The 18,333-nt window shown below is 42.7% G+C and overlaps 2 protein-coding genes across 3 annotated transcripts in view; both read left to right on the top strand.

Moving 5' to 3' along the window:
• The window catches only part of ORC5 (origin recognition complex subunit 5), a 95,225-nt gene extending 84,400 nt beyond the window's left edge, over positions 1-10,825 (top strand). The window contains exon 14 of one of the 2 annotated variants that reach the window (XM_077863960.1): positions 10,644-10,825. In XM_077863960.1, coding sequence (XP_077720086.1) covers positions 10,644-10,647 — 4 coding nt within the window. In that variant the 3' untranslated portion in view covers positions 10,648-10,825. Of the gene's footprint in view, positions 1-4,759; positions 5,499-10,643 lie in introns of those variants that run through there. The other variant, XM_077863958.1, reaches the window with a different exon arrangement.
• Positions 10,826-11,209: 384 nt separating this feature from the next.
• Positions 11,210-18,333, top strand: part of LOC144292936 (uncharacterized) — a 36,901-nt gene continuing 29,777 nt past the window's right edge. Inside the window, exon 1 of the mRNA XM_077863962.1 lies at positions 11,210-11,789. Coding sequence (XP_077720088.1) covers positions 11,525-11,789 — 265 coding nt within the window. The 5' untranslated portion in view covers positions 11,210-11,524. The remainder of the gene's footprint in view (positions 11,790-18,333) is intronic.

Raw genomic sequence — 18,333 nt, 5'->3', positions numbered from 1 at the left:
CAGGCAGCTGCTATGAATGCCTCTGAATGTATAATTAAGCTGAAGTGACCTACAGAGAAAGGAATTAAGTGGATCTAAGTAATTGCATTATTTTTTTAATTGTGATATAACTAAAAGTTGTAAGGGAGAAATGAAACATGAATCAATGAAAAAGACATTTTCTTAGACTACTAGGGTAGGAAAGCCATAACAGAAGCCCCCAACTGAGGTAGGAATGAAGCTTTGGAACTGTTGAAAGGAAGAGGACACTTGTCCACAGCTCCCTGCAGCATGGGCTGGTTGCCTGAATTTCTTTTATGATCAAAGGTCTGGGTTAAACTGGAAAGAAATTAAGAAGGAAAGAATGTGAAGAGACCTCCCGAAGAAAAAATGCTTTAGAACATGTTTTTCTTTCTCTTTTTCTTTTTTTTTAAGATTTTATTTATTCATTAGAGAGAGTGCGCATGAGTAGAGGGAGGAGCAGAGGGAGTGGGAGAAGCAGATTCCCCGCTGAGCAGAGCCCGATGTGGAGCTCGATCCCAGGACCCTGAGATCAAGACTTGAGCAGAACACAGACACTTAACTGAGCCACCTGAGTGCCCAATAGACCCACCTTTCTTGATAGGGTGGCAAAGGATTTGCAAAATATGCGTTAAGTCACTACACAAAACATAACAAACTGAAAATAATATTTTTATGGAATGCAGATGAAGTATATTTTATGTCATCTTAGAATCTGAATCAGTGCAGCAGGTTCTTCCAAAGCACAGGAGCCCTGGCTGCAAGGAGGCCAGTGCAGTTGAGCATAGGGAGCAAAGGCAACATGATCTGGTTTAGATTTTGAAAAGGATCACTGGATGCTACGTAACTCTAGGCCATAGAAGAGATGAGACTGGAGGCAGAAGGAGCAGGTAGAAGGCTATCAAAGTAATCCAGGTGAGACATAACGGTGGCTCAGTTAAGAGTGTTAACAGTGGAGGTGGTAAGAAGTTGTCAGATTCAGAATATAATTTAAAAGAAATGTATAAAGGACTTGCTAATTAATTGGGTATCAGTTGTGAAACAGAGTCAAGGATAATGCCAGGGTTTTTGGCCTGAACGTCTGGATGTGTGGAGGGGAGAAAAGATCAGGGGTTCAGGTGTGCACATGGTAAATTGGTAATTTCTGTTAAGTATCTAAGAGGAGATGTCATGGAGGCAGTTAGGTAGATAAGTCTGGAGTTCAGGAGAGAAGCCCAGGTGGAGACATAAACATGAGTGTTGTCAGTGTCCAGATGAAAGCATATTGGGGAAATGTGTATAGAAGGCAATATGGTCGCCTCTTCTGGGTTAGAAAACTTCCTGTTCACCGGCTGAGTTCCTTTGCAGGAGCATTCAAACCCCTCAGGAAAGTGACCCCATTCCCTGGGAGTTGCTACTAAACTGTAAGGAGCCTTCGGTCAGTCTTCGGTATGGGAAGCTAGGATGCGTATTATAGTTAGAATTTCTTAAATACTGAAATCTCACATACTAAATTTTAATCTAAAATTTCAAATAGTCATTGCAATATTCAAAAGAAAAATGACAGGAAAGGCATGAGTGGGTCATAGATTTCAATATAACAATGTATATCATGCCCAGTCTGGAAGAAATGGCTTCTAAATACTGAGTTCGCAGATTAATAAATATGTAATTAAATGTCAAATGCCCATTGTTTTTGTTTTTAAAGATTTTATTTATTTATTCATGAGAGACACACACACAGAGAGAGGCAGAGACACAGGCAGAGGGAGGAGCAGGCTCCATGCAGGGAGCTCGACGTGGGACTCGATCCCGGCTCTCCAGGATCACAGCCTGGGCTGAAGGCAGGTGCCAAACCCCTGAGCCACCTGGGCTGCCCAAATGCCCATTGTTTTAAAGCCATTCCTGTTACTACACATTTACTTTCTTTCCATTTCAGAAATAGGATTGTATGAAGAATTTCTCCTATATATATAAAAATTCCTTCTAAATGGATCTGAGTGTGGAATATTTGGTTATTAGTAGCTTTTTTTTCCTGGAAATATCCATCCTTCCACCTTTGGTTATATATTTTTTTATTCATATCATGATAAATCCACTTCTGAATCCCACTCGAACGGGGACATGCTTGGAGTTGTGGCTCAAGATGTTGGGCTGGTTTAGGGCACTTGAGTGGCTCAGTCCATTAAGCATCTGCCTGTGGCTCAGGTCATGATCCCAGAGTCCAGGGATCAAGCCCTGTATCGGGCCCCCTGTTCAGCAGGGATCCTGCTTCTCCTTCTCCCTCTGCAGCATCTCCTCGCTCGTGCTCTCTCATGGGTGCTCTCTCTCTCAAATAAATAAAATCTTAAAAAAAAAAAAAAAAGATATTGGGTTGGTTTGCCTTGGTTTTCTCTTCATTGCAATCGTGACCTATTGGTGCTCATTAAGAAGACAGTCATATGAAGCAGAATAAGTGAAACTGTTGGACCTGTGCAGTCGTTACAACTGTAAATATGGTTCCATCATTGTCACACCAGAACTCAGGGCCACCTGAGTGAGGAAGATGAAAGTTATGGGGACTACTGGACACGTACTCTCCTTTGAGATGGAAATTGATTTTTCTTTTCCTCTTTTGATTTTCACTGTTAAAACTGTGTGAGTGTAAGAATAACAACCAACTGGATGTTTATGTGCCTGGCACTGGAATAGATAATTCACATACATCATTGGTTTGGATGAAAAAAAAATGAAATCAATAAAGAACTGAGCCTAGAATGCCTTTTAGGGAAGAAAATACATATGAGCAACTAGGACCCCCAATGGAAAAGAAGCAGCAGAAAGGGCAGAGGATGAGACCCTGGGAGGAAGTAAGGCAGCAGAAACATGGCTAAACCCTTCTGCATTAAGCCATAAGAATTTAGTTTTGCTCCCGAGGATCAGGGCAAAAACACAAAAGGAGTCTTTAAGCTGGGCCACTGTATGGGTGATACGTCAAAGAGAAGTTTTAAGTTAATGCTTTACAATTCAAAAAGTGACTATTTTGTGGAACCCTTAAATTTCCTGTGACAGCTGCATGCCACAGCCATGTTTTGGGGGAGATTGTCAAAAAGAGGCGGTTTCCTACTAATGGAGTGACACTAGAGTAAATTCCTTTTAAAGGATACCAAGCAGAGATCACAAAGTTAGCTGACGTTAGAAATTGGTTAGAAGTGAGCATGAGAATTTAAGGTTCAAACCCCTTCCTTCCCGACAAGGAATTCAAATACATCTTGGTCATGACAAACCCAAGCAAAAAGCATCACATGCTTGTTTGCTCACTTTATCTGTGTGTCTATGTATCTATGTATCTATCTATCATCATCTATCTATCATCTTTTAAAGATTTTATTTGAGAGAGAGAGAGAGAGCATGAATGGGGAGAGGGGCAGAGGGAGAAGCCGACTCCCCGCTGAGCAGGGAGCCTCATACAGGACCAGATCCCAGGACCCTGAGATCATGACCTGAGCTGAAGGCAGACGCTTAGCTGACTGAGCCACCCTGGCGCCCCAATCTATTTTGAAATTCACTTAGCTTTTGAGCCCTCACTTCTGTTGCTAGTAAAAACTAACTGGTCAATTCAAGATTAACTCAGCCTCTTCTAGTTTAAACTCAGCTCCTTGGATTCTTTTCCACCCCCTCCACCCGTATTTGTTAGGCCCATGCATAGCCTGAATCTGTGCTATTCCTGAACCTATTGTGCAGGTATCGGAATAGCTGAGGACAAAAACTGGCTTTTTTCCACTTGGTGATTCAGCGCATCCTCTGCATTTGGATGTAGAAGATCCTCACGGTCTGTGCCCACTGTCCTCTGTCCCTCTACCTGCCTTTTCCACAGACCCCCTTGTCCCTGATTTTTCAGCCTTGTTCCTTGTGAGTTTCTGATCAACCAGCCAAGCTGTACACCAGTGCCCCTGAGTCTGTCTGTAACCTTATCTGGGGCTCCTTTACTCACTCCTCATGGAATGGGTTACCACTCAAAACTATCCACTGGGAGGATGTCAACTCACTAGTGTCTTTCAATTCCACTGAGTAGGGCTCTAGTTCAACAACAGTCGATTTTCAACTTGGCACCAACATACAGAGCTTACCCATCCATGCAGCAAAACCAGCCTTTTTCCCTCATCAGTTGATCCTGGGGGAACCCCCCATGAAACCATAGGTATGAGCTGCAGGAGAGGCGTTGGTGCCACAGTGGTTCTGGGCCACATGTTCCTGCAGCTTTCTTATGTTCTCTGGACCTGTTTGAGATTGATCCCCATTGTATCCCTTCCATTTTAAAATGGATAGCCACGGGTGAATTGGTGGGTCTGTGAGTCCGAAGCTCATCGCAGTGGGTAATCTTGGCCATGTGACACTTGATGTTTCTTGGTGAGAAGCTCACCTTCTACCAAAGCACTATAGCACCCCAAGAGTTGCTTGCTTGAGCCCTGAAAGGGGCTCTGCTATTGGAGCTTGCCAGAGGCTCCACACAGCATCCTACTCTCTAATCCAGAGGCTCCATGCTGCATCCACACAGATCTCTATTATGTGATACTGGGTTGTATGGCCCAAGAGACAGGGTTGCTTTTACACAGCCTTGATCTTCTCCAATTCTCTTTCTTGCTCTGCTCCCCATTCAAAAATAGCAGCCCTCCATATCACTGGTAAATGGGTAGAGATAGTGTATGTTGCCCCCAGAACCTGAAGAAGTATTGTGTTTCTTTGTTAGCAATTGGAGATACAAGGGTGATAGATTCAAATTTACTTTTTTTTTTTTAAGGGAGAATGGGAGAGGAAGCGCAGAGGGAAAGAGACCATTAAGCAGACTTCACGCCCAGCACAGACCCTGACATGGGGCTTTATCTCATGACCCCAAGATCATGACAGCTGAAATCAAGAGTCAGACACTTAACCGACTGAGCCACCCAGGTGCCTCACTTACATTTACTTTGGATAGGATGTCACATTTTATCCCAGACCACCAGCTGCCTGAAACTTCACTGATGTGGAAGGATTCTGAATCTTCATGAGGATTTCCCATCCAGCACATGGAGGACATGTGTGGTCATACCAAGGCATCCAGCTTCCTTGAAGTTCTTTCTCAGTTGGCCCAATTAATACCATATCATCCACACAGTAAACCAACATTATGTTTTACATGATATCCAGATGGCTCAGGGCCCTTTGGCTATATTGCAACAGAGAGCAGGAGAATTAGCATAATTCTAGAGTAAGACCATGAATATATATAATTGTCCCTCATATGTGAATGCAAAGTGCATGTGATGCTTCTTCCTGATAAATATTGAAAAAAATTATTTGCTATACCAAAAGCTGCACTTTTAGCTTCTGTTTAGAATGTAGAAAATCAGAACATTCCTAACCTTGTATCTGGAAAAAGTGTGAAAAATCATGACATCTCTTGAGCCCATCAAATAGCTGAGGTAGCAGAGCAATAAACTAGCTTGAAATCTAAAGAAAGACAGATGGACTTGAAATCAAAGAAAAATGGGACATGAACATTTGTTTACCTGGGTCAGATGCTGGGTGTCATATAAGCTGATAAGAATTCAGCTGAGTAAAAAAAAAATAAAAAAAATAAAAAATAAAAATAAAAAAAAAAGAATTCAGCTGAGATTTTTAACAAATTACTAAAGACTGAATGTGGGCTGGTATGAGAATATAGAATTCCTGGGAGATGGCAGATACAAAGACAATTTGCATGCATTCACAGGCTCTTTACCAAGTGTTCGCAAGAAAGATTGGAGGACGAGAGACTGAAGAAATCCTTTACTGTGCAGACCTGGGGCAGGAGAAGCAGGTGCTGTGGAAAGGCATGAAGCCTCTCTCATGTGTTGCTCTCCTACCTCTTCATGAAAAAAAGGCATACACCACTGGCCACTGGAGGAAGGCACCAAGTCCAATAATCTTTAGGGACACACTGCAGCTAAGGGAAAGAAACAGAAAAAAATCTGTCTACCATTGGGAAAAATTAGCCAAATCTGTTGTCAAGCTAACCAAGAAAAAGAGAAGACATAAATTACTGTGAGAAAGGACATAACCACTGATTGTACAGCCTTTAAAAGGATAAAAGAGAATACTATAAACAATTCTTTGCCTATAAATTTGATTATTTAAATGAAATGGACCAATTCCTAAAACATAGACTACTGAAACAAGAAGAAATAGAATAGCCATATCCTTCACTAATGATTCTAATGATTATTTAATGGAGAATTAATACACAATTTCTAGCCTATACAAACTCTTTCAGAAAAGAGAAAACATGAGAATACTTTCAACTCATTTTAGAAGGCCAGCATAACTGACACTAAAACCAAAGGCATAACAAGAAATCTGCAGACCACTATGCCTTAAAAGACAAAAAATTCTTAGCAAAATATTAATGGATCACAGCCAGTAAACATATAAAAATAATTATACATCATGACCAAGTGGAGTTTTTCGAGAAATGCAAGGCTGATTTAACACTCAAAAATCAATCAATATAATTCATCATGTCAATGGATTAAAGAAAACCACATGACTATTTTAATAGTTGCAGAAAATCATTTGACAAAATTCAACATCCATTGATGACTTAAAAAAAACACAACTCCATGTAAATGAGAGAGATTTTTTTTGTACTTGAAAAAGGGTACTTGTGAAGAACCTACAGCTAGCATCATACTTAATATTGAAGGATCTAATGCTTTCCGTCAGCATCACAAATAAGGCAAAGATGTGTACTTTCAGTACTCCTATAAAGTATACTCTTACCATTCCTATTAAATATAATCCTGATAAATAAACATACGAGAGGTTCCAGCCCATATAATAACAGAGGAAATGGAAATAAAAATCATGCAGATAGAAAAAGAAGAAAATAAAATTGTTAGTATTTGCAGAGAACTTTTATGTAAGAAATTCAAAAGCATCTACAAAAAACCTTCTAGGACTCATAAATGCACTTAGAAGTCAAAAATTCATGTATAACTTTTGACTCCCTAAAAACTTTACTAAATAGCCTACCGTTGACTTGAAGATTTACCAATCACGTACACAGTTGAATAACACCTAATTTGTATGTTATATATATATATATATTATGTGCTATACTCTTACCTTAAATAAGCTAGGGAAAAAGAAAATGTTGTTAAGAAAATCATAAAAAAGAGAAAATACATATACAGAACTGTACTGTATTTATTGAAAACAAATCCACATATAAGTGGACCCATGGAGTTCAGACTTGTGCTGTTCAAGGGCTAACTGTATACTGTGCTCATAAATCGAAAGACTCAACATTGTTAAGATGTCACTCCTCCCCAAATTTATATGTAAAATCAACGCAATAACGTTCAGTGGGATTTTTTTTTGCTGTTGTAAAAATTGACAAAGTGGATTATAAAACCTACAAGGAAATGTGAAGGAAGTTAAATAAACAAAACAATTTTTTAAAAAGAAAAAATTGGAGAATTTACATGAACAGATTTAAAGTATATATACTTAGTCAATGGAACATAATAGAGACTCCAGAAATACACATTGTATATATTATAAATACATTATAAATTGATTATAGATAATACCAGTTGATGTTTGACAGAGATGCCAGGATAATCCGATGGAGAAAGGATAGTCTTTTCAATGATGCTGGAACAATTGGACATCCATACACACACAAAGATGCAAAAAGAACCTTGACACATAACTTGAATCATATATAAAAATTAATTCAAAATGTATTGTAGATCTAAATTTAAAACCTAAACTAAAACTCTCAAAGGAAACGTGAGAAAATCTTGGCAATCTTGAGTTAGACAAAGATTTATTGGGATACAAAAATCACAGAACACATAAGGAATAAATGATAGAACACATAAGGAATAAATGATAAGTCATTCTTCATCAAAATTAAAATTTTTCTTCAAGGATACTGTTAAGAAAATGAAAAGAAAACTAGCAGACTGGGAGATCATACTGGCAAAAGGAACCAGGCTGGTAACCAGAATATATAAAGAACTCATGCAACTCAATAATAAAAATAAAACAAACAATCTATTAACAGTTTAATGAAAGATTTCAACAAATGCTTTATCAAAAAGTATATTAAGAGGGTAGAAAACACAGGAAAGATACTCAGCATCATAAATTTGTGGAAAAATGCATGTTAAAACCATGGTGAGATACCTCTACACACAGATGAGATTAGCTAAAGATAGCAAACAGACAACAACAAACTGAAAATAATAAGTGCTAGCAAGGCTTCAGAGCGACCAGAAGGGATTCTCGTGTTGTTGATGTTGGTGGGAATGCCAAATGGTACAGCTACTTAGGAAAACACTTCGCCAGTTTTGTAAAAAGTTAAACACTCACCATACAATCCAGCAGTTCTCCTAAGATTCTATTCAAGAGAGATGAAAATCTTCACCCAACAAAAATGAAACAAAAGAAACCAAAAGTTTATAATGGTTTTATTCATAATAGCAAAATAAAAGGCAAAAATCAAGAGGGGAAAAGAAAATGCTAGGTTTTTATTTCCCATTTAAAAAAAATTCTGCTACAATATCAACAACCTTGAAAGGAAGATACTCTTCTTACTTCTAATCAAGGAAGAAACCAAGGCTTTGGAGTGGTTACGAGGTTATTTCCTCTAAACTGAGATCAAGAGGTACAAACCTCAGTTGTAGAATAAATAAGTCATGGAAATGAAAAGTACAGCGTAGGGAATATAGTCAGTTAATATCGTAATAACGTGGGACGGTGACAAGTTGGTGACTGAACTTACCATGATGAGCACTGAGTAATGTACAAAATTGCAGAGTCAATATATGGCACATCTGAAACTAGTATAAAATTGTATTTTAATTATACTTCAATTAAAAAATGGTAGGGACAAACCTGCAACAGGGGCACCCCCCACCTCTGAAAAAAAGAAAAAATGTTATTCCAAACATAGCTGGTAAGATGCAGAGCCAGGTTTCAAACCCAAGCCCTACATTATTATTATTCTGGCTATCGTTTTGATGAATCTGGGTTGATCAATATATTTTCAATACTGTGTTCTCTAGAAACTGCATATGTCACAGGTTGAGTCCTTGAGATAAACCTGGGAACCCTAGTTAAAGGGAATGTAGGCACGTCAGATGTCAGTTGGGCGGTGGGGGGCTCTTAGTTTACCTTTGCCAAGTGCAGAGTCCGCATATCTGCATGGTGTTGAACTCCAGAGAGCCCAGCGTGTTCGTGGGCTTCAGACTGTTCCTCATTTGAGGGCTTGCCCTTGAGTAGCTCGGGAGGGAATTCAATCAAGAAGCTCCTGTGTGGGGAAGGCATGTCTCCTTCCCGCCGGAAATGCTCTTGGGTCATGGGGTGGGGCTGCCGTGGAGCTGGTGCCCCTGCAAATCAAGCTTAGCTGGGTTTTCAGTCTTGTAAGTCATGAGCAGCAAGCGGGGTTCAGTTGTCACGGGAATCTGTTTTAAATGCTGACAGAGGAAGAAAAGGCACGGCTCATAACACGCTACTTTTAAAATCTATGACTTGTGACATTATTAAGAACACAGCAAGGGTTTGAAAATTATGTCCTGAACATCCCGGCCTTGTATCTGTAAATTCACAAACTAATTGAATGAGAAGAGTCAAGGCATGTCTATATCAAAATTAAGTCTTCTGGGGAAAAAAAAAAGCCTTTCCCAAACTAGCTTTTATAAACCAATACATCTAAAAGTGCGCTGATGAAAATATTAAGCCCAGAGGCCCCTGGTGGCTCGGTTGGTTAAGCATCTGCCTTTGGCTCAGGTCATGATCTCAGGATCCTGGGATCAAGCCCCGAATCGGGCTCCCTGCTCCATAAGGAGTCTGCTTGTCCCTCACCCTCTGCCCTCCTCTCCACTCATGCTCTCTCTAAAATAAAATAAAATAAATAAATAAATAAATAAATAAATAAATAAATAAATAAATAAATAAAATAAAATAAAATAATAAAATAAAATAAAATAAAATAAAATAAAATAAAATAAAATAAAATATTAAGCCCATAAAAGGACAATTCAGTAGCAGCATCCTCAAGGGTGAGGAGTGCTCAGGGGAGACTGGGACTTAGGTTAGGACTCATGTGAGAACTGGGTCTATAAATGTGCTGCGTGGGACGAATGGAGGATTCAGGATACTTTACAATTATCTTGGTTGCAAATCAGTGTCGCAAGCCGTAAAATTAAATTATCAGTGGGCAGGAAAGAAGAGTAGATACAGTGGAAAATAACCCATCTAGACAAATAACAGCAAACATGAGCATTTAGAAAAAAACAAAGACAGGTGCCCCCATCACAGAGGGTTTCCTCATCTGACACAGAATCACTTACTTGAAGGATCATCCCGCCATGTCCTCAATAAATTCAGGATGTCGCTTATAGACGGTATATTTATAACCACGTCTACTGAATATTTACTGCTGGGTGCAAGGAGTCCCAGGAAACTGTAATGCCACCGTGCGTGCTGGATGATGGGGACCGGGTGGTTGACCTTCCCAGCTTCCCACGGGCTGGCACGGTGGCTGTCCAAAAAGATTATGCTTGGGGCAGAGGTGGGGCTGTGTATGGAGGACATCTAATTAGTCCAGTTGATTCTATTCCTTCAGAGTTTTCCTCCACCTATTCTCATGTCAGGTGAAGAGGAGACTGTTTCCGGCTCATTGTTTGTTGAAGGATTTTTGAAACGAGGACGCTGACTTACAGCTGGTGTTCGTGTCCACAGAAGCCTGAGCGAGACACCGAAGTAACGCAACCACCTTCACTGAGGACTGGTTTGACAGATCAAGGTGGTATGTCCGGCTTTGTCAGGGGGCAAGGTCAGGAAACCATTTGATTTTAACAGATGATTTAGGGCTCGTCATGTATTACTTTGTGTTGTTCGAGATTATTCTTCCTGTGTCAGGCTTGCCCTACAGTGGTTAGCTACCTCTGAGATGCCGAGTATCTCTGAAGAAATTCGGAGCTGGAGTCGATTTGGGGTAGATTTTTCATCAGTTTGTGGACGGGAGCTGAAGCTCTGACCAGGAAGGAAATCCTGCAGGGAGCAGTGGTGGAAAGAAGGGAAGGCCGAGGCAGGCGCCAGGGAAATTTGGGTCCCGGATGCCAGTGAGAATGTCACCTGGGAGGAGTAGAGGGCTGTCAAATCACAGAGGGCGAGGGGCCGCAGTGCCCGGGAGGGTGCTCCCAGCCACGGGCCCTCGGAGGCTGCTTCGGAGAGCTCGTCCCTTCTGGGCAGTGCCGGCGGCGGCTTCACGGACTCCGCAGAGGTGGGCAGAGCACGTGGGTCACGGGGGAGCGTGTGCTGGGCCCGCGAGCCGGCGGCAGGGAGGCCGGACCCGGCTGGGACAAAGCCCACACTCGGCAGGACGGGGGCCACTGCACGGGCAACACGGTAAACTGAGGAAGGGCGGTCAGGGAGCCTGGGCCGCCGCCCGTCTGCGAGATGCTCCGCGGCCTGCAGGCAGCGCGGAGGCCCCCACGGCCTCTGGCCAGACTCAGGTGTATCGATGTCTTGAATGAAACCCTCCGTCCTCAGGCACAGATGCTCCTTAAACAGGGCGAGCCCTGCGCTCCGGGGAGGTGGTGGCGTGACCTCTGACCCCGTGGGACCGGCCAGGGCCCGAAGGAGCAGCGAGCGAGGTCTCGGCGGTGTCAGGCCGAGGGGCTCGCCCGCCCGCACGGGAGGCCCTGACGCCGAGACCCGCCGAGACCGTGGAAGGTTCGAGGCTCCCCCCGCCGCTGGACGCAGGACCACGCGACCCGTGCCTCCCAGTTCCGCAGGTGAGAGGTCCAGGCCCGGCTTCCTGGGCGCCGCCTGCCGCCCCTCCCCCGCCTCGGAGCCCTCGTGAGCCCTCGTGGGTCCCCACGCTGGGCCCGCCCGGACACCCCAGGGTGCCGCCCCCCCCCCCCAGCCCCGAGCCGCCTGCAAAGATGCTTTGGCGCCCGGGCCGGTGTCCCTGGGGATTTTGGTGACGGGGATGCCACCCCCACCCCCACCCCCGCGGTCCCTCGGGGCCTGCGCCGGGAGGGGCGCTTCCATGGGGGGCCGCGGGGCGGGGGCGGGGAGCCCCGGGGAGCCCTGCAGGAAGGGGCGGCCACGGCCGGGCCCGCCGTCCGGCCCCGCCCCGGTGTTTGAGGGCAGGTGGGTGCACCAGGAGACTCCAAAGGAGCGTGAAAATGAGGCAAGGGAGGGACCAGTGCAAAAGGAAAAAACGGTTCGTGGGGAATCAGTGTTTGTAGCTGTTCCGTCCAACACGGCGGCCACGAGCACCTGTGCCTATTTAAATTTAAATAAATTAGAATTAAATAAACCTGCGCCTTCCCTCCCTCGGCCGCCCTCGCCCGGCTCAGGCGCAGTGGCTCCCGCGCAGCGGCTGTTCCTGGACGCGGCCCGCATGGGGCATTTGTGTCCCTGCATGGAGTTCCGCGGACTGCACGGGCCTCTAGCGATGCCGCAGACCCCTAACGCCGTCCCCTAGAACCCAAAGCCCCGTCCTGGTCCACCCAGTGGGTTCCGAGGCGGGAGTGCTTCTGCTGGGAGGTTTATGGGAAGCAGTGGAGGCGCTGCTGGCACTTGGTGGGGACCGGGGACGCCAGACGGGATGCAACCCAAAATTGTCCCGTTTGCAGGCAGACTTTTGAAAGTCCTGAAATCTATTGATTACGACCTAAGTTTAGATCCCGAGTCCATTTAACACGTAAGCACAAACTGCTTCTTACCGTGCACCTAGTTATCCAGGAACACAAAAAGCCAGTCTTCGAAATCTAGTCGCTATTTCAGAAAATCTCTATACTGACGGCAACATTATGCTATTGGGTCGCCAGCACGCTGGCATCAGTTCGCTTCAGATTCACAGGGATTTTACATGCGGGTGCAATGATCTTACTAAATCATCATAATTTCTGGTATGGCTGGGGAATACTTGACTGAAGGCCTTCTACTTCTTCCTGGAGTTAGGATATTGTATTCATTTTTAAAAGTTATGAGTAAAGGTTGTATTAGCAACAGATTTTATTACAAGAGAGTCAAAGGGCCATTTGAAAACATTTATGTAGAAGGGGCTTCGGTTTGATAGCATGGAGAAGCAGCGTCAGGGATGGGCCCCTAACACTCCCCCACCCGCCTTGCACCTGTTCCCTTGCTCCCTGTGCACCCCACACACACACACACCACCTCCGGCCCCCCTCCAGCCCAGCAAACAGGCTCCTGCTTTGCCCTCTCTCCCCGCCAGGCCTGGAACACTCCTTCCCGGTGCTTCTTCACTCTCTTCCCTTAGGTGTCAGCTCAGACATCCCAGCAGCCGTCCCCTGCACCCCCATCTGCGGTGGCCTCCCACGTCACCGTCACCCCCTGCCCAGGTCTGATGCCGCCTGTCCATCCCCACCGCCTCACCTGGCAGCAGGGACTTTGTCTCCTTCACCCCTACAGCCGACACCCCTAAACCCGACTGCTCAGGCAGTCACCCCCCGAAGGAAGGAAAGAAACCTAAGTCCCTTGGAGAACTCGAGGCACTGATAGGTAAGGATTATTTTTTTGAAGGTGGGAAAACCATTTTCTAGAAATGTGAAATGCAGAAAGACTTAGGACTTCGGCTGCTGTCAGCTTTCTTCTTTGTTAGATTAGACAACCCCATTTTGCAAGTTGCTTGTTCTCTTTGGGATTTAGCTCACGGATGATAGGGATGCTGCACAGGGAGCTTCGGGTTTTGCCCCGTCGGCCCCAGGAAGAGTTTGACAATCTCCTCGCTGCGCGGATCGGGCGGTTCCCTACAGAGGCCTCCGTTCCTCCGTGCGCTGTGCCAACTGGTTGTCACGGCATTAATTAAACTGCAAGAATAAAGGCATTGCATGTCATTTTCTATATTGGATGCCTTCATGTTATGGCCATATCTCCATGGAGAAATCCCTGTACATAAAGTGAAAACAAATGCCTGGTAATTTCACAAAAGCTCAATTGGGGTATTGTTAAGAGGAGAAATTGCAGCCTACTGAATGTGAACTCTGACGCCTGGATATATTTTGTAAATGTCTAGAGAAATATGAGTGGATCACATTCTTTATTTTCTAAATCATATTTTCACTTCCTTCCCCAAAAAACATCTGTGGCAATTTAAAGATGGTCACACCACTTCGTGGATATGATCCTCTGGATTCCTGTACCCCAGTGATAGACTATCAACTGCTGTGACATCAGAAAAATATACTGTCTGTGACTTTCATGCATAGGGAAAAAACTTGAGATATATTTTGGAGGTTCCCTGATATACATACACACCTTGTCAGGCATGCTGCATTTTAAGAAATATGGCTTTGGTAACAGCAGCATAATGAAATATAAAATAAAGTGCAAAAACCATGGCCTTGCTGTTCCCCAGCAGAAGAATAAAAGACTTTGGAAAGATAAGGCTTTATCTCCACATTCCAAAGGTCAACTCACTGGGCTTCTGTTAAACTACCATTGGCAAAAATTCCACAGAAGCTCTCTGGAAGCTTCCTCCAGAAAGAAACTGTGGACAGGGTTAGCAAAACACATAGGCCACCCCTCGTTAACCTGAGGGCGCAAGGGCAGCGTGAGAGCCTGGAAGGCAGGAGAGGAGTGGGACCCTGAAGCATAGACAAGACTAGTGCTCCTTGCACTGTCGCCACGTGTCCACCATGACATAGGGTAGGAATTAAGTGTTCGGAATTTTTATCACAGTTGGACAAAGTAACCATATTAACATTGAACCCAATAATAATATATTTTATTTATTAACTCAACTATTATGTGTGTGTTTTTAAATTTTATTTTTCTAGTAATTAATTTTTATTGTAACGTTTAAAAATATTAGTCCACTGCAGGTTGTAATTAAAAATCCTTCACTGCACAGGCACCTGGGTGGCACAGTCAGTGGAGCATCTGACTCTTGGTTTCCGCTCAGGTTGTGAACTCAGCATTGTGAGATGGAGCCCCATGTGGGGTTCTTTGCTCAGTGTGGAGTCTGCTTGAGATTCTCTCCCTCTGCCCCTCCCACTGGTTCTCTCTCTCTCTCTCTCAAATAAATGACTGAATCTGTAAAACAAAATCCTCACTGTAGATAATTTTAGAAGCACTGGTCAAAATCAATCTTGAATGTAAACAACTCTGTTGCCAAGGAGCGCACTCTTAGCGGAACTGAATTTAGAGCACTTGGAAGTACAGGTTGTTCTTGGGTTGTGTATTAAATGCATCCTGGAAAGTCTGAGTTATCAGTTGGGAGGTCAGATTATTTCGAAGTTAGCTAACTACCTTGGTTATGTGATTAGTTCATTCATTTAACAAATATGTATTGTTAAATATTCTAGATGCTTAGAATACATGAATGAATACATAGAGTGAATAAAACAGCAAAAAAAATGGAGGTGACATTCTAGTGGAAGGAGATGAATAGTAAACAATAAGCAGAATGAGCAAGTAAAGTACACAAATGTAGAGCAGTAAATCAGTGATAGAAAGGCACTAGGTAGGAGTACCAGCGTGCCCGAGGTGGTGTGTATGTGCATGTGTGTGTGTGTGTGTGTGTGTGTGTGTGTGTAATGAGGATAATTTAAAATACTGTGGTTAAGGGTAAGCCTCAATGAGAAGTGATATTTGAATAGAAGTTTGTACGTCATGTGGCTTTAGGGGGAAGAATGGTGCAGGCTGAGGGAAGAGCTAGTGCAAAGAGCTGGATTGCGATAGCTGGGAGGACAGGTCAGGGAGGAGCAGGGAACCCGGGTGGTCAAGGGGAGCAGGTAGGAGATGATGTCAGAGAGGGAATGGGAACCCAGACTTCCTAGGGCCACTGTGAGGACTTTGGCTTTTACTCTGAGTGAAACAGAAAGCCCATCATAGAGGGCCTTGAGTACTTTAAATGACCACCCAGGCTGCTGTGTTTAGGTAGAGTACGATGGGAGACCAGTTTGGAGGCTATTCCATGTGAGAGAGGATGATGGTTTGGTCTATGGTGGTAGTGAGAGAGGTGACGAGAGGTAGGTAGATTCTAGTTCTATTTTTAGGGTAGAACTGACAGGATTTCCTGACTTATGAGGACATAGCATGTAAGAGAAACAGAGAAATTTTTGGCCTCAAGTCCTTTTTTTTCTGCCATTATAACCTCAGAGCCATATTAGTTAAGCTATGATTTCTGATTTTTATTGGAAGTCTCAGCTAGAAGAAGAAAAAGGAGATTCTTTTGTAGGATCAATCTTCTGTCATCAGTGCCTAGATCCTGGTGATGGCTCAGGATGAGCCCAGAAGACCCTTACACACGTACTGTCTATTGGAGAGGTGTTGGGGCCTTTAGCATTCTGAAAGGTCTGTTCATCAGACATGCAACCAGAGAGCTACATTTTTTGAGTTTCAACCATACTCCTTCTGAAATTTAAACTTCAATTGGACTTAAAATCTGACCCCTTCAAAAATCTGCCTTTGATCATAGGGCCCTGAAATCAGCAAGCTTCTGCATTTAGCACCAGAGCAGCATGTGGTTTTAAAACAACCTCAGACAATGAGAAAAGGACAGTCTCTTCAATAAATTGTGCTGGGGAAACTTCTTTTGCACAGCCACATGCAAAAGAAAGAAACTGGATCACTGTCTTACACCATACACAAAAATCAACTCAAAATGGATTAAGTCTTAAATGTAGGACCTGAAACCATGAAGATCCTAGAAGACATAGGTGGTAAGCTCTCTGACATTGGTGTTGGGAATGCTTTTTTGGATTTGACGCCAAAGGCAAAAATACACAAGTGGGACTACGTCAAACTAAAAAGCTTCTACGGAGCAAAGGAAACCATCAACAAGATGAAAAGGCAACCTGCTGGTCATGATCCCAGGGTCCTGGGATCAAGTTCCACAGCAGGCTCCTGACAGGAAGCGTGCTTCTTCCTCTGCCTAAGTCTCTGCCTCTCTCTTGGTGTCTGTCATGAATAAATAAATAAAATCTTAAAAAAAAAAAAAAGAAAAGGCAACCTACTGAATGAGAGAAAATATTTGCAAATTATATCTGATAAGGGATTAACATCCAAAATATATAGAGAACCTATATAGCTAAATAACAAAAAACCAAACAGTCTGATTAAAATAGGAGAGGACCTGAATAGATGTTTTTCTGAAGAAGAGAGAGATGGCCAACAGGTACATGAAAAGATGCTCAATATCATCATTTATCAGAGAAATGCAAATTAAATTAGATATCACCTCACACCTATTAGAATGGCTATTATCAAAAAGACAAGAGATAAAAGAATACTGGTGAGGGGATATAGAGAAAAGAGAACCCTTGTGTACTGGTGGGAATGTTAATTGGTACAGCCATTATGAAAAACAGTATGGAGTTTCCTCTAAAAATTAAAGTAAAGCTGCCATATGATCCAGCAATTCCACTTCCAGGTATTTATCTGAAAAAAAAAAAAAAACACTAACTCAAAAAGATGTATTCACTTCACATTCATTGCAGCATTATTCACAATAGCCAAGATATGGAAACAACCTAAGTGTCCATTAATGATGAATAGATAAACAAATGTGATACATATCCAATACATATGCTTTATCCTTTATATATATTTTTATATATTTATATATTTTTATTACTTTATCCAATATATGTATAAATATGTATATGTATAATATACATATATATAATATCCTTTATATATAATACACACATATACATAATGGAGTATTATTGACTATGAAAAAAGAATGAAATCTTGCTATTAACAACAACATGAGTGGACTTTGAGGACATTATGCTAAGTGACATAAGTCAGGCTGAGAAAGACGAATACCATATCATCTCACTTATATGTAGAATCTAAAAAATAAAATCTCATAGATACAGAGAACAGGCTAGTGGTATGTACAACATGGCAATTATAGTTAATAATGCTGTATTGCATATTTGAAAGTTACTAAGAGTAGATCTTAGTAAGATCTTAAAAGCTCTCAAAAGATCTTAGTAAGATCTTAAAATCTCTCATCCCCCCCAAAAAAAAGGTTCTGTAACTATGTATGGTGATGGATGTCAACTAGACTTATTGTGGTGATCATTTCACCACACGTATAAATATCAAGTCATTATGTTGTATGCTTGAAACTAATATAAGTCACTAATACATCAATTAAAAAAATTTTAGTGTAAAAAATTAAAAACAGAATCCCATCCAGAAGAGGTAAAGACACACGTCACCCAAGTTGCTGTGCTAGATCTTGCACCAAGCCCTTCCCATACGCATTCCACGGAGTGCAGCCTAAGAGGCCTGCATTACTACCCAAGTGACAGACCGGTGAAGAGGCTTTGGTTTAAGCAACTTGCCTAC

This window comes from Canis aureus, chromosome 21 (genome assembly GCF_053574225.1).
Source record: "Canis aureus isolate CA01 chromosome 21, VMU_Caureus_v.1.0, whole genome shotgun sequence".
Lineage (NCBI taxonomy): Eukaryota > Metazoa > Chordata > Mammalia > Carnivora > Canidae > Canis > Canis aureus.
Note: the sequence above shows the minus strand (reverse complement) of the source record. Positions and strands in the feature narration are given on the sequence as shown.